General features: G+C 45.0%; 1 protein-coding gene across 3 annotated transcripts in view; it reads right to left on the minus strand.

The window, feature by feature from the left end:
• GTPBP8 (GTP binding protein 8 (putative)) overlaps window positions 1-18,328 on the minus strand; it is a 58,484-nt gene that overhangs the window by 11,028 nt on the left and 29,128 nt on the right. For all 3 annotated transcript variants that reach the window (XM_033942008.1, XM_033942007.1, XM_033942006.1), the window contains 2 exons: window positions 10,030-10,129; window positions 6,353-6,471 (listed from right to left, as the gene is read on the minus strand). In XM_033942008.1, coding sequence (XP_033797899.1) covers window positions 6,353-6,471; window positions 10,030-10,129 — 219 coding nt within the window. The remainder of the gene's footprint in view (window positions 1-6,352; window positions 6,472-10,029; window positions 10,130-18,328) is intronic.

Genomic DNA, 18,328 nt, shown 5'->3' on the forward strand with positions numbered 1-18,328 from the left:
AAGAAACTGTTTTATTTTACTTTTGTGATTATGATAAACACACCGAGGGCCTCAAAATAGTACCTGGTGGGCCACATGTGGCCCCCAGGCCTTGAGTTTGAGACCACTGATCTACATGAATAAACATGTGCAAAAAAAGATAAGCTGATAAATATAGTGTAACTAGATTTTCAGAAAGCTTTCAACAAACTTCCTCATCAGACTCCTGACAAAATTTAAAAAGTCATGGGAGAGGAGGCAATGGTCTGTTATGGATTAAGAACTGGCTATTGGACAGAAAACAGAAGGTAGAGTTAAATGGCCAATTTTCTCAGTAGAGGAGGGTGAATAGTGGGAGAGACTGGTGCTATTTAATATATTTATAAATGATCTGGACATATGAATGACAAGTGAGATGATTAAATTTGAAGATGACACAAAACTATTTAAAGTTGTCAAAACACATGCGGACTGTGAAAAATTGCAGGAAGACCGTAGGAAATTGGAAGACTGGCTATCGTGGGGAATTCTATAAGTTGATGGTCGATGAGATCTCTCCGTTGTTGTCTGAAATTTTCAATTTAAATGTGGCCAAGGGGTTTCTGCCCCATTATTTGAATTCCGCCGCGATCATTGTTCTTCCGAAGCCGGGCAGAGATGCAACCTTGCCGGACTCATATAGGCCCATTTCCCTGCTGAACTTTGAGACGAAATTGATGGCTAAGGTGCTGGCGAATCGATTGGCTCGAGTGTTGCCTTCTTTAATATCGGACCAGCAGGTAGGTTTTGTGCGTGATCGGCCGGTTTCTAAGAATCTTCGCCGTATCTTGCTAGCCCTGGAGAAATCGGGAGTGGATGGGGCCCCCGCCGTACTTGTGAGCTTTGATGCTGATAAGGCTTTTGACCGGGTGCGGTGGGTTTTCCTCTTTGCCACGTTGCGGGCGTATGGCTTTGGCCCTTTTTTTCTTAATGCTGTTTTGGCACTCTATGGTGATCCTGTGGCGCGGATTTCGGTAAATGGGGGTTTTTCGGATCCTTTTTCTATTCGTAGGGGGACTCGTCAGGGTTGTCCCCTGTCGCCCTTGCTGTTTGTGCTTTCCTTGGATCCCTTGATCCGGGAGCTGCAATCTAACGTTGACATCTGTGGCCTTCAGCTGGGTGCCTCTCATTTTAAGATTGCGGCCTTTGCCGATGATCTTTTGGTTTTTTTGACTGAACCGCAGCGCTCCCTGTCTACCCTCTTGGAAAGTATTAGGGAATATGGGGATTTATTCCTGTAATAGAGTTTTTGCTGCTTCCCAGAATAAGATGAGCCTGATTAGTTTCTTGATAAGATTTCCACTTTGTAATTAAAAATGGAAAAAATGGAAGAAACATGATCACATTACAGAAGCATATCTCCAATCGCACTGGCTTCCGATCCCAGCAAGAATACAATTTAAATTCTACTGCCTACTATTTAAGACTTTATACGGAGACAGTCCAAACTACCTGAATAACCGCCTCATCCACAACACCGCAACCAGACATAGGAAAACTCACACCCCATTCTCATACCCCCCAATTAAGGAGGTCAAACGGAAAAAACTATATGATGGCTTCCTGGCCACTCAAGCAGCCAAACTAGACAACCAAATCGCCAATCTACTGACGGCATCCCTCGACTATAAGACTTTTAGAAAAGAAATAAAGACCATACTCTTCAAGAAAACTCTGAAAAAAGAAATAATACCGCAAGTCTCAAACTCCACCTCTCACTAAAGCCAACTACCCCAAACAAATAACCTTACCCATTTCTTACTCTTTTTGAAAATGACCAATTTTTTTTTTGTAAGTTCTTGTTGTAATACATCTTGGATAATTCTTTTGTAATCCGCCTTGAACTGCAAGGTAATGGCGGAATAGAAATCCCTAATGTAATGTAATAATGGTATAATTTCAGCAGAAATGTCCAATGTCCAGGAACCCCCGCGAATGTTGAAAAACCGTGAATACGATTTTTAGTGGGGGATTCAGGAGAGAGCAGCCAGAGAGGCAGGAGAGAGCAGCCGGAGTGTTAGCGAGTGAAGGAAATCACTTGCGGTATGCTCCGACCGCCTCTTCCTGTACTAAAGTCGGGCCTCACCAATCAGGAGCTGCTTGTCAAAGTAGCTCCTGATTGGTGAGGCCTGACTTTAGTGCAGGAAGAGGCGGTCGGAGCATACCGTGAGTGATTTCCTTCACTTGCCGGCGCTCCAGCTGCCCTCTCCTGCCCGGTCATTTGTGGTCGGAAAATATCGCAAATGACTGGGACCGTGAATCGCCGATCGCAAATTTGCGGGAGAGCACTGTATTTACACAATACTTGAACAGTTTACCTAAAGATTAAATGAATTGATTGCCCTACAACACTTATTTTCTCCTATGCTCTTGTTTGTTTCTTTGCTGGTCTTTAATTGCTTGTAAACCAAGTCGAGCTCCGCTGGGAGATGACCCGGTATATAAATCAAAGACTAGATTAGATTAGATTTATATAGGTGATGTTGTCGCTAAAATGTCAATGTTCTCTGCCCCCCCTCTGCTGATCAAGGCACATAACCCACTCATCTGGATTAGTCTAACAGTATAAGGGAAATTATTTTAAATATCTTTATTGATGAATATATTTTGATAAACAATATTGATGAATATATTGATGAACAATATTTTGTTTTGTGCTTTCAACTTTAGAAACTGAAAAAACTACAACATTGCTGATTAAAGCAATTGTCAATGAGCAAATTTATTTTACCCCTCCCATTGCACCCCCTTCATTCCCACAACTGATAGCTTCAGGAATCCTTTTTTAATTAAATTTGACATACCACTTTCCACCAAAAGAGCCAAAGTGGTTCACAGTAAAAACAAATTACAGCAATATAAACACCTATAACAAAGACCAAAACAGTAACCTATTGTTTTAAATCACTTTGACAGAATAAATGTTGCCCTAGGTGCTACCACTCGAGGCTTCAAGACTAAAAATGCCTTATGCCTGAATTGTGCAGCTCTTGAAATACCAAGAAAAACATTAATTTTAGTACCACAAAAGCTCATATCTTTTTTTTTTTTTTTTTTCCAAATGTCATTACTTTTCAGGGAAAGAAATTTATTTTGGAGGAATCTTTACAGCTGCAAAATTTTGTTAAAGGTCATGTGAAGTGATTGATTTGGATGCAGGAATTAATGTTGATACAGGGGCTATATAATGGGTAGATTATCTTATTTTCCTCTTTATTAAATGTGATTAAACAAAGGACTTGCCTTACCTTCCCCCCCTGATGTGGGCTAGTAAGTATTAAATTAATTATACTGTATTTTTCGCTCCATTAGACATACCTGACCATAAGATGCACCCTAAATTTAGAGGAGGAAAACAAGAAAAAAAATATTCTGAACCAAATTCTCCCTGCCAGGCTCTGCGCCCAACCCTACACTCCTTGCCAAGCTCTGTACCCTGTCCCCCCTCTGGTGGTCTAGTGGTAGGCAGGGACAGGGCACTGGGCAGGCAGGGACAGGGCAGGCAGGCCTAGTGGCTGGCAGGCAAACAGGCAAGCCCCCCCCCAGGCAGGCAGCAGGAAAGCCCCGGCCTTTCCCTCCTCCCTCCCTATTTTTAATTTGGCAGACAGGCCCCAGCCTCTCCCCCCTCCCTCCCTATTTTTAATTGCGCAAAGCAAACAGGCAGGCCCCAGCCTCTCCGTCTGCTGTCTAGTAAGGACTCTGGCTTACAATCCGTCACACTGGCCTTCAGATTATCGAGACCCTTGCCAAAGAGCAATTGCCCTTTAAAGGGGTTTGCTTAATGTCACCTTAGAGCAGGGGTGTCAAAGACCCTCCTCGAGGGCCACAATCCAGTCAGGTTTTCCGGATTTCCCCAATGAATATGTATGAGATCTATTTAAATGCACTGCTTTCATTGAATGCTAATAGATCTCATGCATATTCATTGGGGAAATCCTGAAAATCCGACTGGATTGTGGCCCTCGAGGAGGGACTTTGACACCCCTGCCTTAGAGACTTAATCTCCCATTCATTGCCTGATCCAGAGCACTCTGCAGGTGGAGATGGCATATGTTGAGACCTTACTCAAGACCCTAAAGTGGTCATACCATGCATCTACTACATAATCAACTCCTGCAGGAAGGAACTAGAGGATACTGCTGTCGTCCAGATCTCCCACCTGGCTGAGCTTTGAATGACATGCTCAGGCAACAAATGACCCTGCTATTGCTGTTTTTAGGCCTAGCGCCAAAACCTCAAATTGTCTCTTAATGACAAAGTCCAGACTGTAGTCCTGGGAGTCCTTCAGAACTACTCTACCTTCATTGGGAAGGGAGGTATGTTTAGTAATTTGCACTACTAGGGAATACACTTTTGGCATATTAAACAGCTCTGGAAATTGGCATCCATCAAGTAGAGCTTGGCTACCCTCGGGGGCTCCTCAGGGACCTCCCAGTGGTCAGTTAGCATCCTGGTAATGTCTGGATGCGAAGGAAAGCATGTCACCTGCACCTTTGTGCTGCTCATGAGCGAGCACTGCATAGCAGAGATCTGGGGTGGCTCTAGCTTTAATTTCTAGAGAGATCCTGTAATGATTCCCTGCAAAGCAAATGGCTTGAACAGCCTGCATACCATCGGGTGCTCTCCAAGGTCCAGGGCCCCATCTGATCATGGTCTAGCCCACCAAGCTGAGATGCTGAATCTCCAAGCATGGAGGACCCTGACTGAGAAAGCAGAGCCATGAACTCTGAACCATCTTCTTCCGAATCCTACAGTGCCTGGGTCCCCAACACTTGAGAACTAGGGGACCCTGCACCCTTCAAGGGTCTCTTATAGAGACCCCAAAGAAGCCAGGTTGGTTTCTGTAGCTTAAAAAGCTTCATACATCATATGTATGAATTTGGGAGTGAAGCACTGAAGGACCTCCCTTGAAGGACCTGGCAGGACCTCCCTTGGTGCACTTTGCCAGGGTTACAAACTCTCCATTTTCTAGCTCCAGCTGAAATTTCTGGCCCAGAAAACATTCCATGTGGGTTCTAATCCTCCCAGAGGCATGAGAAAGGGTGAAGCCCAAACCTCCTGCCCCAACCTCACATGCCATGCCAAACGTGGAGCAATGACCCCCTTTGGATAGGCATCTGACATAAAATGTGGCATGAAGTCAAAGGATCTCCACATGAGGAGTCCATCTTTGCCCTTTTAAATCAAAAACAAGGGGTTCTGAGGCAGATACAGGCTTTTAAAATAAAACTGAGAAATTCAAAATGGCCATCGCAATAGTGATTTTCGTGCCTAAAACAGCCCGTGGAAGCATAAATAAAACACCAAAAATTCAGGGAAGGGGTTTCTGGAGGTGGAGGACCCTGTCTCTAGCCTCAGAAACCTTTTAAAATTAACTTTTAAAGACACCCCCCCTCATGATTTTCCTATAGCCTATAACAGTTTTACTCACTGTGCTATGCTGGATGTTGGTTGCTGCTCACAAAGAACCTTTAGTCAGAGATATGAGATTTCTGCCTCAGACAAGCCTGACAAAGGAAAACCAACTTGTTTCTTCAGACTTCCATCAGGTCTCCCCCATGGGACCAGACCCTGAGACCCCCACCGGAACCTATATAACCACGTGGTTGGGGTGGGGGGGGAGAAATTCAGTCGGCCCCAATCCTGGTAAAAAAAACACCACAGAACCTGCACAGTCTGCACTCAAGCCCACTACAGACGTGAGCATGCACCCATGGGAACGGTCCCTGAGACTCTGGACTGTTAATGTAGGCCGGCCATACAAGAGCCATGCAAAGCATGTGCCTGCGAGCTACAGACCTCTGCCCTGAGAGTCTATCTCTTGCAGACAGAGAAGTCTTAGGGGAACCAAGAGCTTCTGCAGCACTAAAAGCCTTGCTTATGGGAGCAAAACATGAAAAAGGAAGAAAATAAATGCGCGCAGAACAGAGAAACTCCTACAACCTCATTGTAGAGAGTAAGACTGAGGAAATCTAGCACATCCCAGAGTGAGAAGTGGAAGTGCTGAAAAATATGTAAATTAGGCTCTCTACATATGTCGCAGTAAAAGAGGGCAAATACCCGTTTGTCAAGACTGATATGCCTGTTGCACTAGAATTTGTTTTCTTTTTCAAGGCAAAAGCTGTGAAAATTCAGGATTTTCTTTAAACATTGAAGTAGGACACTCCTAGAAAACAAGAAGCAGCTTAATATTTAGACTCTGGACACTGTTAATGCTACAGTTCCAAAGTTGCAAATACCAGCATATTTAAAATTTTAAACCTGGAGCCACTTAGGCTGCTTTGCTTTATAAAGTACACTAGCTGGTTGCTCACATCACAGATAGTTCAGTTACCTGACAAGGAAGAGCTGAGGGAAGCAACCCTGTGTCTTCTTCTTTACAAATTTCTGGATCTGCAGCAGCTGTTTCAGGAGCTCACCTTTCTGGACTCTGTCAATTTTTGTCACTACAAACTGGTTCAAATTATAAAAGACAGAATTGTTGAGAAAAAAAAAATACAACAACTTGCTATAACTCATACATCATAAAAACAATGGATCTCTTATACTCAAAGTGCATATGATGGTTTTTGTTTTGTAGATTTTTCTTCTAGCAAATTTAGTTTTTCTGAGAAATGCCACAGGGGCAGGACTACAAAGCGAAATTTCCCACTTATTTATAGGACAGGTACACTTCAAAACTTCCCCCCTTCCCCACACACACTAATCCACCACAGAACAGATATAACATGAGCAACAGCAATGCACAATTTCTATACACATGCGCACCCCCCCCAGTACAGAAAAAGGCATAAGCAGGCAGAACCCAAGCTTCCCTTGCATGCACTGCACTCTCACTTCACCCCTCCTAATACAGGCAAAAATACCATATACAGTGGAACCTTGGTTTACGAGCATAATTCGTTCCAGAAACATGCTCGTAAACCAAAATACTCGTATATCAAAGCGAGTTTCCCCATAGGAAATAATGGCAACTCGCTTTGATACGTTCCCACCCCCTCCCGAGGCCAGCGGCGCTGTTCCCTCCCCCCCACTCGCAAAGACCTCCCTCCAAGCAAACTGGCACCCCTGCCCGAACAACTTAAACTTACCCCCCGTCTGGCACCAGCACGCAGCCCATAGGACGTGCTGGTGCCGCTAGAAGATCTTCCTGCTTCTGCCGGCCTTGAGCTTGCATCTGCGCATGCTCAAGGACTTCTAATTCTCGGCGAGAGGGAGAATTAGAAGTCCTTGAGCAAGCGCAGATGGCATGCTCAAGGCCGGCAGAAGCAGGAAGATCTTCTAGTGGCACTGGCACGTCCTATGGGTTGCGTGCCGGTGCCAGACAGTGGGGTAAGTTTAAGTTGTTTGGGCGAGGGGTGCCAGTTTGCGCGGGGGCGCCTTTGCGATTGGGAGGGAGCGATGCCGGTTATCAGAGGGAGGGGGGTGCTCACAAATCGAGTCAACACTCGGTTTGCGAGACACGTTTTGTGAGAATGTTTTGCTCGTCTTGCAAAACATTCGCAAACCGGGTTACTTGCAAACCGAGGTTTGATTGTATACTCGAATATAAACTGAGGTCACCCCTTTCTCCCCCCCAAAAAAGAGGAAAAAAGTTGACTCAAATATAAACTGGGGTGTTAATAGTCAAGTACCCTGTCCGGCTCTGCACCCAGCCCTACTCCCTCATTCCCTCCCCTGCTAGGCTCTGCACCCAGCCCCCCTTCCTACCTGGCTCTGCACCCTGTCCCCTCTCCCTTCCTCTCTTGCCAGGCTCTGCACCTAGCCCCCCCTTCCTCCCTACCAGGCTCTGCACATAGCCCCCCTTCCTCCTTGCCAGGCTCTGCACACAGCTTTCCTCCCTCCCTCCTTGCCCTGTACCCTCTCCCTCCTGATGCCTTGCAGGCCACTGCTGGGCCTGCCTAAGACCTGGTGGACCAGTGATGGGCCAGGATAGGAGGGATCCCGCCCACCTCCTGCCCGGCTGACTCAAAAAACTTTTATCCAGTCTCCCACCTCCCCCTGCATACCTTTAAAATCTCTGGTGGTCCAGCAGTTGGCCGGGACAGGAGGGATCCCTCCCACCTCCTGTCCTGGTTGATTGTGCCTTCCTTTACCTCCCTCCCACCTCCTCTGCGTATGTTTTACAATCCCCGGTGATCCAGCAGTGAACCGGAGCAGGAGTGGCCTTCCCGCACACCTGCTCCATGGAGAGCCACTAGTGATTGGCATATTAAAGGCTACTGTATATGAAAAAAAAATGGGCCTTCAACATGTGTGTTCTCTCCCTCAGTGATCACTCCTATTCCACGTCACACAACTGACAGATAATTGTATTTGGCTGCTCATCAGGCCATGTCCTCATCCTTTGTTATCAGACTATTAATTTAGAACCATGCAACCATACTGTGTCCCGCACAAGGCAACGAAGGAGGAGAAAGTAGCCTATTCTCCTCCTCTCTGCCATACATTGCCAAACACTGCTAGCTGTCAATTGAGTGAAACAAAATGGGAGCAATTACTACAAAAAAGAACACACTGGGAAAATGCTCTGGTATGATAGTAACCAAGGAATTTTTCGAGCAATTTGGGGGGATGGAGGAGGGAAAAGGAACAATACTAGCTGCTCTGTGCTATTAAATTAAATTCTCCAAAGAGTAATTAGTTAATGCCACTGACAACTCATTTCACAGAAGCTTTTAAGCTTGTAGTAGCGCTTTAGAAACGATTAGTAGTAGTAATATTTTTATCTGGTAAGGACTTTTGAGAAACCTTAGCTAACTTTGAAGCAGTATCCTAAAGGCGTAATCCACTGATCAATCCAGTTTCCCTAGCAGCTTGGTTTAACTGATTTGACTTTGCAGAAATTTATATCACTGCACATATATTTCAATACATACACAGGGTATGGCAGGATTAATATAATCAAAATACTCCTAGAATTGGCTAAATCCCCTTGTGCCTGAGCCAGAAGTCTGTGACTGCAATGAGCAATGAGTTTGAATGTTTGAAATTCAGTATTGGTACTCAAGTTATTGTACTTTATTCTAACCAGTAAGATTTTGCTGCTATCATATGTAGATATCTTTGTATTGGTGCTGGCACTGGCACTTTTTATGAGCATATAACTTGTTATTGCACTATAGTTATTTGTTTCTCAGGGTCTGGGCAGATTTGCACATCTAGCACAATTTGCACAACAAAATCTTTTTAATGGAATTTCATATTTATTCTGATCAATTTTTAGATGTTATACATTAACTTATTAACTTAAATGTTTTAGTATTTATCTAACTTGAAACTTAGAATTATGCATGTGTAAATCTTCAACCACTTTTCACATATCTTTTTTAGTTTTCATAATTTATTATATTTATTGTGTTGGTTTAGTCTGTGATGGGGTATTTGTTTGTTATGTCCTCATGTTCCCCTTGTTCCTGAACTATAAGCCTGTATTTTTTCACTTGAAATGAATTACTTTGTTTATGGGAGATGGTCATAGATTTTATGATGTATGAGGCAATTCTCATTTAGACGTATGTCTGGTGCTAGTCACCTGTGAGACTTAGCCTGAGCCAAAAGGTTCCCATGATTCATGGTGGGCTCATACTGATATCTTTGACCTTAACTCCGTTATTGTTTTTGTGCTCATTGCAGTCACAGACTTCTGGCTCAGGCACAAGGGGATTTAGCCAATTCTAGGAGTATTTTGATTATAGTGTTTATTGGCTATATATTCTATAGGGTTTTCTTTTTTGCTATAAGGATTAATATAAAAAAGGACTATTTAGATGCTGACAGATGAGCTTTAAGGATCCTTGTTTTAAGAGTAGGATTGATTTTGATCACATTATTTTGTAATTTAATGAGATTAAGCAAGACCAAGACAGTTTGGGTAGAGATGTTCTCTACATGCATTGCTTAAATACTACTGTCAGACATCTGTAGCTAAAACTAATTTAAAATAGGCCACAAAAAATGAGAAATATAGAATGGAAATACTGTACTAATAGAGAACAGTGTGTTACTTACAGTATAAGGGATTCCAAATTCTTCACACATCTCAACGGCTATCATATCTGCTTTCTGGACTCCCACAGCGCCATCTAGCAGTAAGAATGTTTTCCTTAAACTACAAGAAGGATTATGATTATAATATGAACATTTGTACTAATGCTGGAATCTCAGAATCAGCCATGGTACCTTCACTGAGCAACAACATGTCTACTAGATTTAACTATAATTTAAGAACCCGAGTAAATTCTGCACATCTGTGCAACACAGAATCTGCAGAATTTTGCAGCAGAAACAGGAAGCATCTTTAAAGGCACTAGTCTGCTGGGCAAGTGTGTGTGTGTGTGTTGCAGGGGTGGGGGGGGGGGAGTGGGGGTTGATGTGCACCTGCTGCTGAGGGAGAAAAGGCTATAACTATGAGTGCCAGCTCACCTGGGCCTGAGATGAATAGGCCACAGTTGTTTGACCAGTACAGATGGTGATAGTCATGGAAGTTAGTTCACATGGGCTTGTGGTAGAAGCTTCAGCTATAAGCATAGGTGTATATGGTCTGAAATAAAGAGTTGTGAAGATGTTCTAAAAAAGCTGCTGCAGTAAGGTGAACCAGCTTGTGTGGGCCCAGAGTGGAGGCTGGAGCCACAAGTATTAGCAGAAATAAAGAAAACCAGCTGTAACCACAGCACCTAGCTTGCAGGGGTCCAGTGTGGAGACTGCAGCTATGAGCACCGAGGTCCAATGAAGATGCCAAGTCCTGCAGGCCCAGTCAGGGATCGGTCTCAAGACTGCCGGTAAGCAAAACCCACAATTAGGAAATGTACAATTTAGGTAGGCCTGAGATAAAGAGCTGGAATGAGGGGGAGAGGTGTTTTTTTGAAGTGAGCAAGTGAAGACAGAACATAGAAGAGACGATCATGCCGGGAAGGGGTGGGGAAGACAGATAGGAAAGAAAGCTAGAGATTTTGTTGAGGAGAGCAGAGAGAACTGGGAGGTAAAAACCTTGGGATGGAGGGGGAAGGAGAAGAGAGAAAGAGAAAGCTAGGGTGGGTACAAAAGATTGGGAGAAATGAGATTTGGGGGGAGGAGAGATGGAAGAAATCAAACTCGTGAAGGGTTCTAGCCAAACGTGGACAGCTAGTGGTGGTGGAGGGGAGGGAGGTCAACCAGAGCTTGTGATAAGGGAATTGTGCACAAAATATTTTTTAAAAATTATATATTTTTGACTAATAAATTTTTTCCTTATGTGGATAAAGGCAAAGTGGGCACTGGTGACTGCTGATGGTGGCAGCCACTTCTCCAGAGCTCCATGATATGCCACTTTTGGGTTTTTGATATTGTGTGACCAATTCTTATATGGCATGATCCCTGAATTTTTTAAGGGCTTAATGTTAGAGTATCAATCATTAAGATCATTACATTCTGAAAGTTCAGCATTACTGAAAATGAAGGATAACCCTAAGTATGTGGAGACAGAGGCCATGACTTTTACATGTGCAGGGGTTAGGTTGTGGAATGGCCTGGTATATAAATTTTAAAAATAAATAAATACATTAAGTCGGTGATCTGTAAACTTGCCCTGATGAAACTCCAGCCAGATTTTCAAGATATCCACAATGTATATGCATGATAATAGATTTGCAAGGAGGCAGTGCATGTAAATAAATCTCATGAATATTCATTAAGGATATCTTGAAAACCTGACTGGTTGGGGATTCCCCAGGACATGTTTGGAAATCACTGCCTTAAGTTAATGTAATTAAAAAAAAAAAATCAGATTGCAGTTAAGTGATGTGTGAAGAAACTGGCATACCTCCTAGACATGTGAACAACAGTACCAGATCATTGCATTTTACTGTGTAAAGAATTACCAGGGTCTGTAGAGCTGGACAGGCCACGTGTGGAGAATCTTAAATGGGAAGTTGCAAAGGAGCAGTGCAGCGTGTTGACCAGAGAGTTCTTATAGAGTTGTGTCAAATGAGAGTAGATTTTGTGCAAGAACTGCAGAATGTTAAAGGTGGGATTTCAGGATTGCAGGCAAATCTGAGATCCAGGGTGGAAAGTGGGTCTCAAGATTTGGAGGCCTGGGAGTTAGGAGCAGCTGGGTCATTGGCTCTATCACAGTAGCATGTCAGCATCCTACAAGAGAGAATGATAGACCTGGAAGACAGGTCTCGGTGATCAAACATCAAGAAAATAGGTCTGCAGGAGAATGTGGAAGTGAGACATAGTGGGATTCATGGAAAAGAACTGCCCATCAAATCAGATAGAATTCATAGTCCCCCAAGCAACAGAAAGGATGGTCGAAATTTCTCCAGGCCAGTGTAAGCAAAGGTACACAAATTTACAATGAAGTGGATTTTACCTAAGGCCAGAGAGATCAGAAACACAGAAAGAGAAAAAGGAAGGCAGATAAAGACCATATGGCCTATCCATGCAACCTACTATCCCTTCCTCTCTCTCTATACTTGTCCCAAGCTTTCTTCAATTCAGATACTGTTTTCATCTCTACCATCTCCACGGGGAGGTCGTTCCACAAATTAATTACCTTGTCAATGAAGAAGTATTCCCTTAGGTCACTTCTGAGTCTGTCCCCTTTGACCTTCATTCTATGCCCCCTCATTCCAGAGTTTCTTTTCAATTGAATGTGACTCGCCTCCTGTACATTTATGGCATGTAAGTATTTAAAAGTCAGTGGCGTACCTAGGGGGGGGCGGGGGGGGGCGGGCCGCCCCGGGTACCAGCCCTAAGGGGGTGTTCCCGGCCTTGCCGTTCAGTCCCCCGCCACCCCCGAAGGACCGCTCGCCCCCCTGGCCTCCCCGCACCACCTATGAACAGCCGCAGCAGGATCGCGAAGTCAGCGTCAGCATCCCTGCGCTGCTTCCTACGACGCGATCCCGCCCCTCCTCTGACGTCAGAGGAGGGGCGGGACCGTGGCGCAGGAAGCAGCAGGGATCGCTGACGCTGACTTCGCGATCCTGCTGCGGCTGTTCATAGGTGGTGCGGGGAGGCCAGGGGGGCGAGCGGTCCTTCGGGGGTGGCGGGGGACGGAACGGCAAGGCCGGGAACACCCCCTTAGGGCTGGTACCCGACGCTGACTTCGCGATCCTGCTGCGGCTGTTCATAGGTGGTGCGGGGAGGCCAGGGGGGCGAGCGGTCCTTCGGGGTGGGTCGGGGCATCAGGCCTTCAGGGTGGGGCGGGCGGGCAGGCAAGCAGGCTTTCAAGGGGGAGGGGGTGACAGGCAGGCAGGCAGGCCTTCAAGGGGGGACAGGCCTTCGGGGGGGGGGTGCAGACATTCAAGGGGTGCAGGCCTTCAAGGTGGGCAGGCAGGCCTTCAGGGGGGTGCAGACCTTCGGGGGGGGGTGTAGGCCTTTGGGGGGGTGCAGACCTTCAAGGGGGGAAAGGCAGGCAGGCCTTCAAGGGGGGTGCAGGCCTTCAAGGGGGAGACAGGCCTTCAAGGGGGGGAAAGGCAGGCAGGCAGGCCTTAAAGGGGGGACAGGCCTACAAGGGGGTGGGACAGGCCTTCAAGGGGGGGACAGGCCTTCGGGGGGGTGCAGTCCTTCAGGGGTGGGGTTTAGGCCTTCAGAGGGGGACAGACCTTCGGGTGGGAGGTAAAGTCCTTCGGGGGATGCAGGTCTTCAGGGGTGGGGTGTAGCCCTTCGGAGGGGGGACAGACCTTCGGGGGAGGGGGGTCCTGGTGTAAAAGTACACAGAGGGAGAGAGGGAAGGGGGGGTTCAAAGATACATGCATATGCCAGACTTTGGGGGTTAGAAATAATGGGTCTAAAAACAGAGGAGTGGGAGAGAGATGGTGCATAATGGGATTTAGGGAGGGAAGGAACAGAAAGGGAGAGAACTTGGAAACAGGGGATGGTGTGGAGGGGGGATAGAGATACTGGATAGGAGGATAGTTGGGAACAGAAAGGGAGAGATGGTGGATCCTGGGGTGGTGGGGAGTTGAGAAAAGGTGAATCTGTGGATGGAGACAAAAAAAAGGAAAGATGCCAGATCTCCGGGAGAGGGAAGGGAAACGGAAGGGGAGAACAGAGATGGCAGACGGATGGTTAGCACGGAGAAAGGAGACCCTGGCAAGCAAGACAACAAGAGCCTGGGACCAACAAGATTTGAATATTGATCAGAGAACAAAAGGTAGAAAAAATAATTTTATTTTCTGTTTTGTGATTACAATATGTTAGATTTGAAAAGTGTACATGAGACAGCTTGAAATGGGAACTTTTCTATTTTTGTGAATGGCAAGGCTGAGTTCAGTTAAAATATATGCTTTATAAGAAAATATAATAATGTGTTTTATAAAGTTTATAAGCATTGCTGGCATACTCGGTGAGGTGTTCCTAGTGTTGGTGGTGGTGGTAGCATGCCAGTGTGTTGAGAGGAAGAGGTAGTCTGGGAAATTCTGCTGAGCAAACTCTGGGCCCATTTCCACCCCCAGTTAGTCCACTCCACTCAACTGGTTCACACACTGAGTGGGTCTTTGGGTGTTATTTCTGGGTAGTTGTTTTAGAATCTCTTCCAGTGGTTTGTCAGTATCTCCTTCTGGTCCAAGGAAGGAAACTTTGTCAACCTTAGCATTGACCTTCAGAATATGTTTGTAACAGCGCTGCTTGTGTGGCATTAGGCTATGTAGTGATCGAAAGAAAAAAACAGACCTTTGCACATTTTTGCACTATATGGTGGGTGTATGAGGAGATTCATTTCCTGCACAGTTAAGTCCATTTTTTCTACTGAATAATAGTATAGGTACAATGAAAGTAAATAGCAAAAATGTTTGAGTAGATAATTAAGGAAATCTTTTTCATATTGCTTGCTTATGGACTGGGAAAAAAGACTGTTCAAGCAAATGTCTCCAGAACTGCTTTAATGGAAAAATGTGATTTTTTTTTTTTTTTAAGTACTTTGTGAAATTTATTGTTGTTGTGAAATTTATTGTTATACTTTGTTTAAACTTAAAAAGCGGTGTCATTAACAGTGAATCTAATCGAAAAATCGTCAAAAGAAAAAAACTGTTCGACAACCTCCTAGCCATTCGAGCTGCAACACTTGACCCCCAACTCTACAACCTATTGACCTCGACCACAAACTACAAAACCTTAAAAAAAGAAATAAAAACCCTTCTATTAAAAAAACACATAAAACCAAACTAACATAATCAGAACTGTCCCAAGCATCACCTGCAACTACTCCATATGTACTTCTGATGTCATGACAATTCAGACATAATTTATGTTATGTTATGTTTGGAATAATGGTTACATAAATGAGGTTCAATAAAAGAAAATTTTCTGTGGGAGCATTTGTTGGAACTTCTGTTATCCTGATTTCTTCTATCTGTGGGCTTTCTTTAGCTAACCTACTTATCTGGGGCTTTCCACTTCTGCAGCTGCCCTTTTCACGGTCCACTTTGCGCTTGCACTCTCTGGGGAGGGGGGGTTGGGTCTGGGCTTGGTGGGGTAGGTGTGTCTGGTAGTTTTGTCTGGGTGGTGGCTGGGTGTTTCTTGGGTGCTTGTTGTGCGGATTGGTGTGTCTGGTAAGCGGTCTGGGTGTTGTTGCTTGTGGGGGTTTTTTTCATTATAAAATATGGCTGAGGGTCTAGTCCGGCTTATTATTCTTGTGGGTTCTGGGGTGGGATTTGTTTGCTTGCCCCAAGTTTTGGCCTTTTGTTGTGTATTGCTATGCCTCTCATTGGCAATTTTCTCTTGGGAGAGGCTTGTTCATGCTTGTTGTTGCTGTTACTCTCATTCTGTGTTCTTTTTGATAATGTATAAGTTTCTGTACAGACCATGGTTGCTTGTCTGGACCTTTTGCCATTCTCAATAAAAATACTTTGGAAAAAAAAAAAGAAAATTTTCACTGCCTGTTTCTATTCTGACCATTTATTCCATTTCATGGTTATTGCAAAAAAAAAAAAAAAAAAATTTTACATGAGGGGGGGGGGGGGGGTGTCAAAAAATGATGGGCCCCGGGTGCCACATACCCTAGGTACGCCACTGTTAAAAGTATCTTATTTCAACCAGCTCTCAACTTTCTTCCAAAGTATTCATATTAAGATCTTTAAGTCTGTCTCTAATTTGTGCTCTAAGTTTACATACCCCTGGCAGAATTTGTCTAATTTTCTATTGTAATATACACCGTCTAATGATTGAGGGGAGGGGGAGGTATATTTTACATTTTTCTTATTGGGGAAATAATAGAGGAATGATGGGAGGGGAGGGTGGTAATTTTATGTATCGTAAGATATAGGGAATTCAGTAAACGCCTGAAAACACATCTGTTCCTGAAATACTTAGGAAACCAACCTATGCAATCTTGTCCTCAACAAACGATCTCTAGAACTGTTAATCACTAAGTCTGTACTTTGTTTATTCCACTCAATCTATAACTTTTTAATCATTGTAAACCGCATAGAACTTCACGGTTCTGCGGTATATAAATTGTTGTTATTATTATTATTGTCAAGTGATGTGTTTAATTGTATTGTTTTATTGTTTGTGCACTTGATGTAAGATTGAAAACGAATAAAGAATTTGAAAAAAAAAAAGAATTTGTCTAAGATATGTAACATTTGTGGAAAATATCAATGATCAGACAAAACATGTTTCTTTTATTTTTAATGTGTTTCTGATGGAAATAATTGTATTAAGCAGGATATAATGGGGGAAGGGCATAACCCAATATGTTTGGTTTGGTTTATTTATTTATATCCCACCCTTACCCTTACCCAGGGCGGGTTACAAACTTACATACAAAAATATAAGATTACGGGACAAAATGAACAGACAAATGTTTTCAGAGATTAGGAAAGCTGGAGAAATGGGCAACACTATAATAATGGGTGATTTCAATTACCAAAATTGAGAAGCATATGATATTTCACTCATACAATAATCAAAAAGAAGCATATGCTAGAAACTTAGCTTAGTCTAACTCATGAGCTATTTTTCTCTGAGAAGCATCCTCAGAGAAAAATAGCTCATGATTTAAATTCTGATTTTTCTCACCCTGAGGGTTCTATATACCAGTTAGCCCAGTATATCGCAAACTGTGTGCTGCGGCACACTAGTGTATCTCCTGAGATTCCAAGTGTGCCATGGCTCACAGAGGAGGAAGAGAAGTGCCGGCCAGCTGACTTGCCTCTTGCTGTGAGGCACCTCCTGTAGTGCAGGTGCTGCATCTTCCAGCTGCCATAGCATTTCTCTTTGCGCACCCCCCAGCATCGTCCTGCTGCCATCACGTTTCTCTCTGCCCCCACCCTCACCCCCTGCGACCAGCAGCGGCAGCTCCGTGTGCTTTTTAACTTAGTCACACAGCTGCCACTAGGATTAATTTAGATGCAGTTTCATCTGGGAGCCTCAGGCCCTTTACTAGGCCGGCTGGCATCATCGAAATGGGCCGGAAGGTGAACCCCCCCAAACCAGCAGGAGGGATCCCAGGCTCTCCTGCCCACGGCACACCCAACCCCCGAACGGCCCCCCCTAACCGCCACAACTTACCTTAATGTTGGCCGGCCGGGTTCCTAGCCCAGCCAGCAGGCCCACCATCCTCGCAATGGTGGGCCTGATTGGCTCAGGCGCATAAGGCCCCACCCATAGGAGGGGCCTTTGGTGCCTGGGCCAACCGGAATTGGCTCAGTTGCCTTAGGCCTCTCCTGTGGGCGGGGCCTTAGGCACATGGGATGAGTTGGCCCCATGTGCTTAAGGCCCCGCCCACAGGAGGGGCCTAAGGCAACTAGACCAATTCCAGTTGGCCCAGGCACCTAAGTCCCCTCCTATGGGTGGGCCTTAGGTGCCTAAGCCAATCAGGCCCTAGGCCTGCCATTCCAAGGATGGCGGGCCTGCCGGCCGGGCTTTGGACCCATCCAGCCGGCCAATGTTAAGGTAAGTTGGGGGGTTTAGGGGGCCATTCGGGGATTGGGGGCAATCGGGGGTTTGGGGGAGAGGGATGCGCCATGGGCAGGAGGGTTTGGGATCCCTCCTGTCCGTATTTGAGGGGGGGTTCACCTTCAGGCAGAAGGGCTTCGCTTGAAGAAAAGCCAGAACTACCAAAATGGGAGCCCGCTAAGGCATCACCCAGTCCTTAGCATACCACTGCTGGGAAGCCTTCCAGTCTGAGGAAAAAGAAGCCATAGACTTAGACTTCAAGAGTATCGAGAGGACCTCCTCTGAATAACCGCACCTCATCAAGGCTTAGCACTCAAGAGCCACGCTGGAAGACCAAAGACTGTGGCTAGGTGATCTTCGCAAAAAGTAAATTTGATCATGTTTCCCCGCTTCTGTCAAAACTTCACTGGCTTCCAGTAATTTCTAG

Source organism: Geotrypetes seraphini, chromosome 4 (assembly GCF_902459505.1).
Source record: "Geotrypetes seraphini chromosome 4, aGeoSer1.1, whole genome shotgun sequence".
Taxonomy (NCBI): domain Eukaryota; kingdom Metazoa; phylum Chordata; class Amphibia; order Gymnophiona; family Dermophiidae; genus Geotrypetes; species Geotrypetes seraphini.